At 44.1% G+C, this 9,695-nt stretch overlaps 1 protein-coding gene across 1 annotated transcript in view; it reads right to left on the bottom strand.

Moving 5' to 3' along the window:
• Positions 1-7,955: 7,955 nt before the first annotated feature.
• The window catches only part of LOC143788191 (protein zyg-11 homolog), a 43,870-nt gene continuing 42,130 nt past the window's right edge, over positions 7,956-9,695 (bottom strand). Inside the window, exons 13-14 of the mRNA XM_077277631.1 lie at positions 8,911-9,008; positions 7,956-8,812 (exon numbers count right to left, since the gene is read on the bottom strand). Of these exons, the coding sequence (XP_077133746.1) occupies positions 8,628-8,812; positions 8,911-9,008 (283 nt within the window). The 3' untranslated portion in view covers positions 7,956-8,627. The remainder of the gene's footprint in view (positions 8,813-8,910; positions 9,009-9,695) is intronic.

The raw sequence follows: 9,695 nt of genomic DNA, 5'->3' as shown, positions 1-9,695 counted from the left end.
GACTACAATCAGTGAGTATGTTAATAAATTATATACATTATTGGAAGGATTTAAAACACAAAACAGAAATTCTCTTTTGGTCATTTGTTTGTAGTTTCTTGTAAAGATACAATCAACCATGCATCTTTTACAAGGAACATCCCACAAACACAATTATAGTGTATAAATACCCACATTGTCCCTCAGCCTTTGAATAATGTGTAAGTTTTACCCAAATACCCTTTCCTGATAAAATATTATTCACTATTGCAACACCGCTTTACACTGACGCAATCTGTGTTTGGCTTAGGCTATGTGCACACGTTCAGGAATTTTCGCTATAAAAACGTGATAAAACCGAGAAACTCGCATACATTAAGCATCCTATTAGAATGCATTCCGCATTTTGTGCGCATGTTGCGTTTTTTTCCGCGGCGAAATCACATTACGGAATGCAGCATGTTCATTCTTTGTGCGGAATCGCGGGGATTCCGCACACATAGGAATGCATTGATCCGCTTACTTTCCGAATGGGGCTATGCCCACCATGCGGGAAGTAAGTGGATAATGTACGGATGGTACCCAGGGTGGAGGAGACTCTCTCCTCCAGGCCCTGGGTACCATATAATTGTTAAAAAAAATCAATAAAAAAAAAATCATGATATTCTCACCTTCCGGTGTCCCCGGCAGTCATCCCGCTCCTCGCATTCCCAAGGATGCTTTGCGGCAATGACCTGTGATGATGTGGGTCTCGCGAGACCGCTACGTCATCTGGGGTCATTGCCGCAATGCATTATTGGGACCGGAGCATCGCAAGGAGCGGGAAGACTGCCGTGGATGCCGGAAGGTGAGAATATCACGATTTTTTATTGTTATTATTTTTAACATTAGATCTTTTACTATTGATGCTGCATAGGCAGCATCAATAGTAAAAAGTTGGTCACACTTGTCAAACACTATGTTTAGCTAGTGTTTAGCGGGAAGATGCATGCCAATTCTGCATGCGTTTTTCCCGCGGCAGGGAGTTCCGGAATTGCCGCGGAAATTCCGGAAGTGTGCACATAGCCTAAAGGTTTTCTGTTACATGGGGTAATGGCTTCTTAATTACAACGGTCCAGGATTTCAAAAAAGTGGTCTAATGAGCAAAAAAAAAAATACATCACTTCTCCAGCTAAGTCCATCGGTTTTTCAGCAATGAGGTCTCATCATTACCGTGACCGCTGCAAACAATCACAGGGCTCAGCAGTCATGTACTGTACATGCAAGCATCACTGTTAAGACTAGCAACGTCATGCTGGGAACTAGCAAAGTTGCACTGCGCTGTAACAGTAAGGTATTTAACCCCTTCACCCCCTGAGCTTTTTTCGTTTTTTGTTCCCCTTCTTCCCAGAGCCATAACTTTTTTATTTTTCCGTCAATATGGCCATGTGAGGACTTATTTTTTGCGGGACGAGTTGTACTTTTGAACGATACCATTGGTTTTACCATGCCGTGTAACAGGAAACGGGAAAAAAATTCCAAGCGTGATGAAATTGCAAAAAAAGTGCAATCTCACACTTGTTTTTTGTTTGGGTTTTTGCTAGGTTCACCAAATGCTAAAACTGACCTGCCATTATGATTCTCCAGGTCATTACGAGTTCATAGACACCAAACATGTCTAGGTTATTTTTTATCTAAGTGGTGAAAAAAAATTCCAAACTTTGCTAACAAAAAAAAAAAATAAAAAATTGCGCAATTTTCCGATACCCGTAGCGTCTCCAATTTTCGTGATCTGGGGTCATGTGAGGGCTTATTTTTTGCGTGCCGAGCTGGCGTTTTTATTGATACTATTTTGGTGCAGATACGTTTTTTTGATCGCCCGTTATTACATTTTAATGCAACCAAAAAAACGTAATTTTGGCGTTTTGATTTTTTTTCTCGCTACGCCATTTAGCGATCAGGTTAATCCTTTGTTTTTATTGATAGATCGGGCGATTCTGAACGCGGCAATACCAAATATGTGTAGGTTTGATTTTTTATTTTTTTTATTTTGACTGGGGCGAAAGGGGGGTGATTTGAACTTTTATTTTTTTTTATATTTTTAAACACTTATTTTGGCATGCTTCAATAGGAGGCTAGAAGCATGCACTACATGATCGCCTCTGCTACATAGAGGTGAAGTACAGATCACCTCTATGTAGCAGAAAGGCAGGTGTACTTTGAGCGCCGACCACAGGGTGGCGCTCAAAGCAATCGGCCATCAACAACCATAGAGGTCTCAAAGAGACCTCTGGTTGTTATGGCAATGCACCGCTGACCCCCGATCATGTGACGGGGGTCAGCGGTGCGAGCACTTCCGGCCGCGTGGCCGGGAGCGCTAGTTAAATGCCGCTGTCAGCGCTTGACAGCGGCATTTTACTAGTTAATGGGCGCGGGCGGATCGGATAAAGGGTGACTTTTTTTTTTGTGGGGGAGAAATTAATTAGATTTCTCTATCGCTTCATTGGGGGACACAGGGTTTATGCTGCTGCCGCTATGCACAAAAAGTTAGCTGCTCCTCCTCTGCAGTGTACACCCCACCGACTGGCACTAGGTTAATCAGTTTGGCTTAGTGTCAGTAGGAGGTGGACACGGGTCTTTCATTAGACCCATTTCTACCTCAGTGTGCGTCGTTCCTTTTCAGGTACCAAGGAGGGTATCGGTGTGAACAGTCACTACTGTATTCCCACGCAGACTAGGAGTACGGCGTGCACTGCCACCCCGTATCCTCATACGTCTAGTCAGCAGGACCCCAGCCCCTAACACAGAAGCGTGTTCAGGCGATCCGGTCCTTGCCCCTGTCTCCCATCCCCTCGCCCACCAGAGCCTTTCGGTTAGGAGGTGTGGACGTCCCGTAACGCAGCAAGTTCGGACATCTTACATTCCTGGAAGGAGAGGTACTCTTCTTCTCTCCCCCAGGTTCTCCAGAGGTGGCAAAGAGAAGTTCAGAAGAAGAAAACGGTATCGAAGAAAAAAAAAATAAATGTTTTTCTTTCCTCATTTAATTGGATTGGAGTGTCTGGGCACTTTTAGACGATAGGGGCCCTTTTCCACTAGTTTCCAGGTGGAATGGGGCATTAGGCTACCTTTTTTGTGGTTCCTTTATGGCCTCCGCGCCGCTCCCCCTGCTCCGGCGATCAGGAAAATTAATCTAGGTCCCGGCTTCTCTGGGGTCTAGTGTTCTGCGTTGGCTCTGCCCCCTTTTCTGTATTCGGGTGGGCTTTTCTCCCGCCCGTATCTTCTCCCTTGCTAAAGTTCTATAATCGCCTCTTCCTCTGGCCCCAGAGAGCGCGCTCTACTCCACAGCTGCGAGCCCTCTTCGCCCTATGCCCAGTGCGGTCGCCATTTTCTTTTTTGGATACCCTGGATGCTGTATTGTTCTTGCTGGACCTGCATTGGCTTTACTCTTGGAAGCAGACTACAGGACACCGGCATAGTACTGTGAGTAGCTGCTCTGCAGACTGACACTCTCCTTTGCATATTCCTGTCCCCTAACCTTCTGGCACCTGTTAGTGGGTCTGTTTCATCATGCCTAATACTAAAGGAGAGCGTTCTCACCCTATTACCTTTTCTTCTTTCTCTGCGCTTGTTAAGACATTGTGTGTGCTCTTCGTGTAAGTGCAAGCTTCCTTCAGGTCAGTTTCCTTCCCAGGCTATTGAAGATCAAAGCGGAGGGAGTGCCGTCACTCTGATCGAACCGGATTGGCCCAGAAGGTCCTGGTTCGCAGAGATAGTCAATTTTCTCGCGGGCACCCCCTGGAGGCTTCCAGACAGGCCGGATCTTCTGTCCCAAGGACCGATCTGCCACCAGAATTTTCAGTCGCTCAATTTAACAGCATGGCTGTTGAAACCGCGGTTCTGAGAGCGTCTGGATTTTCTGATCGGGTGATTCACACCATGATCCAGGCTAGGAAGCAGTCGTCTTCCAGGGTCTATTATCGGACCTGGAAAGCCTATTTCAGCTGGCATGAGTCTAATCACATCCCGCCTATGTCCTTTTCTCTCCCTTCCAATTTGACATTTCTCCAGGCCCCTTAGCTAAAGGGCCAGGTGTCAGCACTTTCCATTCTTTTCCAGAAGAATCTATCCTCTCCTTCTCAAGTCAGAACTTTTCTTCAGGGGGTTGTGCATGCGGCTCCCCCGTTCCTGGGACCTCAATCTAGTTCTGGAGGCCCTGAGGAGTTCTCCCTTTGAACCGCTCCGGAAGGTTTCCCTGTCCTGTCTTGGAAGGTGGCATTTCTGGTGGCCATCACCTCCATTAGGCGCGTTTCGGAGTTGGCGGCCCTTTCCTGTCGCCCTCCTTTCTTGGTTCATCACCAGGATAAGGTGGTTTTGCGGCCTCCGCCTTCCTTCCGAATGTGGTGTCCTTTTTTAACCTAAGTGAGGATATTGTCCTCCCTCCCTTTTTGTCATGCTCCGGCTCATTCTCTGGAGTGTTCGTTGAACAGGCTAGGCCTGGTGAGGGTCTATCTGGCTAGGACTGCCCCCTTTAGGAAGATGGACTCCCTTTTTGTCATTCCAGATGGTGTGCGAAGAGGCTCCCATGTTTAACAGCTCGTTCTTTCTTCTGTGTTCTATTGTTACAGTTTGCGGTTTGTTTGTTTTTTTTTCCTATGTTGTTGCTTCTCCTACTGCTTTCTCACTATCTGATTAACCTAGTGCCAGTCGGTGAGGTGTACACTGCAGAGGAGCAGCTAATTTTTTTTTGTGCATAGTGTCAGCCTCTTAGTGGCAGCAGTATTCACCCATGGGTCCTGTGTCATCCAATAAAGGCTCCGAGAAAGATTTTACGGTAAGCAACCAAAAATCCTGGTTTTATAAACAAAATTTAGCTTCCTTTTAAACACTCAAAATAAAAGTAATAACTTACACGGTTAAACAAGCACGTCCTGTAGTCAATAGCTCTCATCAATTAAAATGTCAGTAATAAAAAACGTAAGTAGCTTATATACAATATAACACTTTTCTCTAGTTTTACAACTTTTTTTCTTTGCATTATACGGCGACTAGACATCTGGAGATACTATTAAATAAGAAAACCAACCTATATTATGAACACTGCAAAATATCACTGGCAGTGACCGATCGGTTAGTAAGGGGACGACGGATGAGGTTGTGAGATCAGCAGGCGAATGTCATTTCTTACATTTATAGCAACCCACTGGATCTGCCCTGTAATAGCTTCAGGGGTATACAGAGCCCCTTGCATAAAGCAGAGAGCACCAACATGTCTAGAAATTCATTAAAAAACTAATAACACTGCTAAAGGCAGACATGTGAAGGTACCTGGGTAGAGACGGGATAAATGGGGAATATGTCCTATATTATATTGCAAAATGAAAAATAATTCACTTTTCATGTAGAGTGTCACACCTCAGATCTAATAGAAAGCGGATTTTATGCAAGTGGTGCATATACATCCATGACTGTGCCGTGTAAGGTGTATTCCTGTCTTAGGCATTTATGGCATGCACGCAAGAAAGGTTATAAATGTCCGATAGATGCGACTGGCAGGTATCTCATGAATAGGGGTCCACCAAACTGCTGGCCACCTGAAGATAGGTGGCGGTCACAGAGGTGGGACAGATATCTCTCAGACATTCATGACGTGTTTATGCCATAAATGTCTAAAAGTGACAATAACCCTTTAAAATAATGGATAACCAGAATATTAAACAATAGGAATGGTGTATAAATATAGCACGGAGAATAAAATATTATCAGCTCTTTTGAGCATGTGCACCTTTAACCAGGGTTCCTCGGTTCCAGAGCCCCATTCTTGGGATCGCTGGGGGCCACAAAGGTTGGTCCCCCATCAACGCAAGTTAACTTTATCCTACGCTATAACATTTAGTGATGTTGGTTCAGTTACACTATCAGCTGCCATTAGACAGCACTGCCTATGAAATGTTAAAGGGGTTTGTCAGAGAGGTCAAGAAATGAATCCAGCCGCGGGAAAAGTTTATGAATTACCTGCAATATTCTCCGCCAGTCCAGCAGGGATGCTCCAGTGGTTATCGTCGGTCATTGGTGAAATGACATAACATACTGACATTGGATCACTGGCTTCAGCTAGGATGTATGCCAAGTGACTGACTGCAGTCATCGATTCAGGCAAATAAAGACCACCGGGGACCACTAGAGCATCGGCCCTGGGATATACCAAGTCTGGGTGACATGACCAACTCCAATGCATGCAACCCAGAGTTTGCCACTGCTGCTCAATTTTCTCTTTGTAAATGAAAACAAAAAAAAAAAACAACACAGGAGACGTACACGCCACAAGCTTTTAGCGTTCATGCAGTAAACCATGATTTTCATTAGTCACTAACCAGTTGCTGCTATTTTTTTATGTTATTGACCTCTTAATTGCAAGTAGAGTTGGTGGGGGGTCAAAGTCCTGAGACCCCCACAAATCACTCAAAATCACCCTGGGGCTCAGGAGATGGGAGTACAAAGAGTAGGAAGCATGGGCTTTCTACTGCAGGTGTACTCCATTCTGTGTGCGCTCCCATCCTGAGTGGTGCTCCTCCCAGGGTGTTTGAGGGGTCAGTGGGGTCCAGATCCACTTGTAATTAGGGGAACAGCAACATATAAAGAAGACTAGGAAACGTTTACAAATCACTAAGAGTTGAAGCGACCCGTTTAATGTTGCAGTGCTCTGGCGATACATTGAGTGATGCTTGGCCCACAGCAGTTAGGTATAAAACTCTTCACCAGCTCCTTACAGTACTGGGTCACTACCAAGGACATCTCTTCCTACACATGTAATGTGCCACACTAGTACTACTCCATACTGCAGTTTTTGGTTTACCACCTACACATCAATATTCATTTTTAATCTATTCCTATAATTTCCTATTTTTTTCCCTGTGGTTTTTACCTTTTTTAATCAGAGTAGATCCAAACTATGTGCTGGTTAGTATAAGATGCAGAGACATCGAGCTCTAAATTCACCACCTCCATAGACTTAAAGGGGTTATCTGGGACTTTATATTTTTTTTCTTCTAAGGGCCCAAGAACTTATGGCAGGTAGTTTCTAACAATCTGCGTTGATCTCTTCCGGCTGAGACATCAATTCTCCTACTTCCTTTGACCTCGCACTGGCAGAGCAGCTCCTTCTCTTCCTCTCTGCTGTCGACAGTGCATCACTGCCAATGTCATGTTGGTTGACAGCCAGCATGATGTCGGCAAATACACCCTGTCAACAGAGCAGAGTGGAGTGGATGAGAAGGAACTGCTCTGTCGACATGACCTCTGAGCCAGAAGAGATTTTCGCACGGCAGAACAAGCAGGTTGTAAGTGCTTATACCCATAGAGAAAAAAAACAAGCCAGAAGTTCTGGATAAACCCTTTAATTGATAAAAATCAGACCGTCTGCAGCCACCACTAGACGGAGCTTGCAAAAAAAAAAATAGCTTACATTAAATCCGTCTTCAGTCTGCTCCCCCTAGTGGTGACTAAGCAGACAGAATTTTATAATGAAAGAATTGTCCAGAATATTTTTTTTAATGGGGTAGAGGCAGTATAGAGAAAAGGGGGAGAAAAGAAAAAAAAGAAAAGAGAAAGCAGCATTAGTCATCTATTCAAATCCTCACTGTTTCGGCACCGCTGTTCCAGTGCTCCCTTCCCTTTCTGGAGCTATACCACTTACGTGACTGCTGCAGCCAGTTAGTTGCCATCCATTCTATGGTAATCGCTGATGCCAGTGATTGGCTACAGCGATCACTTGAATGACTGATGTAATGTCATCCTACAGCACCAGAGAGGGACAACCAGGTGGCATTAAAAAAAAAAAAAAAAAAAAAAGGGTACCGAACACACTTTTCCTACCTTTACCATTACGCTAAAAAATCTAAGACATCCCTTTAGGTGGCAGAGGAAGCAGCGGAGCTCGAGAGTAGAAGTTGAAAGCTTGGACCTCTATGAAATATTAGCAAAAAACTTTTAGACCCAAGTAGATTAAACCATGTAGCCGTCCTTTGGTTCCTTTTTATTTTATAAAAAGAGAACCTACCCTGTAATGGTTATCCAGATGTTTTCAATGCAATTTTACAGACTATAAATTTTATCTTTTTTACAATATAATCTCTCATGTTACTTATATACACTTTTTCTTCCACACATTCATAGTTTCATTATTTAAGCAACCCAAGTAAAAAAACAAAACAACATTTTCTTATTATCTTCTAGGTCATAGGGGTAGCAAATTCTCACTACTGATCCCGAGGGGGCTGGCAGACTCCCATTGTAGGTGTCCCAGCATTTGGATCCCCCAAAGATACATGTTGCTTTTGGGACAACCCCTTTAGGAGTGATGCGATCACAAATAAACTGTAGATTTCATATTCTAGCAAACTCGCTTCCATCAGGACTGTAAAGTATGGGAGCAAAACTACTCTGGCCGGAAGCGAGAGCACACGACAAAGAAGAGAATTTGAAAAAAAAACTAATTTTTACAGCATTTTTTTCTTTTACACACTCATGCAAAAAAAATAAAAAATTATGAGGGGAGGCGGATGAGTGGTAATGCCAACTTTCATTCCTAATGCAAAAGTCTCTGCTTCCTTAAATAAAAAGGAACATCTGGTGGGACATTGAAAGACTCCAGAGAAAAGAGGACTCCAGACTTATTTTGTAGATGTAGAAGGTCTTGGACAGAAAGTGTTACCGTGCCGCGTAAAGTGTCTATCGAGGTTGTCTAAGATGGCGATTGTAATCTGCAGGACATCCGGGTCGGCGCTCGTGTGGTCTCGGATGAGATGCAGCTTTTCCAAGCCTCCTTCTTCAATCAGCATGTTGCAGTACCGAACGGCTAAAACAGGGACAGGAGGTAGAACGTTAAATCACAGAAGTCTACAAATAAATATAAATGGAAGAAGGAAATTTGCAAAAGTTTTCCAAAGTACATACGGTTTTTGCTACAGACGTGCTGCATGGCCCAGACTGCCCAAAGCTGTACACCAGGGGTGCTAAAACAGGCGAGGAGAGGGAAGAAGGGATTAAAAGACCTGCGAAGAAGAAGCAAAGATGGAGAAGTTACATTGTAATCTTAGAACGTATTCATGACATGAAACAGCTCTGAAGTTTTCTGAGCCCCGCATGCACTTTAGACAACCATCGGCTGAACGTCTTACTGCTCTGACGAGTACTCGTGTGTTCTCCATGAGACATCGCTGGCGGTGGCTTATCTTTTGGGGAAGAGTTAGATGGCGGTACAACTTGGACAAGGATCGCAATGCTTGGATTGGCAGTCTGTCCTCACAACTCGAGCAGGTCAGCCGATGGTCATTCCGAGAATTGCGTTCCTAGCCTCGTAAGTTATATTGCCATCTAACTCTTCCCTTAAGAGAGCAAAAGCATCGGCAGTCTTTGAACAGATTATGGGGTAGCTAAGGATCCGATCTATCAGACGTTAATCTAATGCTTTGGGGGCTGTCGATCCGTTTCTAGTACCACAAGATGGCACCAACTGGAGATGCGCTCTTAGGATCTTCTGGTGCCGGATGGGTCAGATCGGTAATGCCTCACCCTCTCTCTCGCTCATAAGGTATGTTTTAGATAAGACTACCAGTCCAGTGGTTGGCAGTATCATTCTTTCCTACTAATTATCCACTTTACAATTTTAGATGAAAGTAAGAGTAGATTTATAAATTCTCATCCATTTATTGGTCCCTTACTTGCAAATAATGAACGCT

Source organism: Ranitomeya variabilis, chromosome 8 (assembly GCF_051348905.1).
Source record: "Ranitomeya variabilis isolate aRanVar5 chromosome 8, aRanVar5.hap1, whole genome shotgun sequence".
In the NCBI taxonomy this organism is placed as follows: Eukaryota; Metazoa; Chordata; class Amphibia; order Anura; family Dendrobatidae; genus Ranitomeya; species Ranitomeya variabilis.
This window is presented reverse-complemented; position numbering and strand designations above follow the sequence as displayed.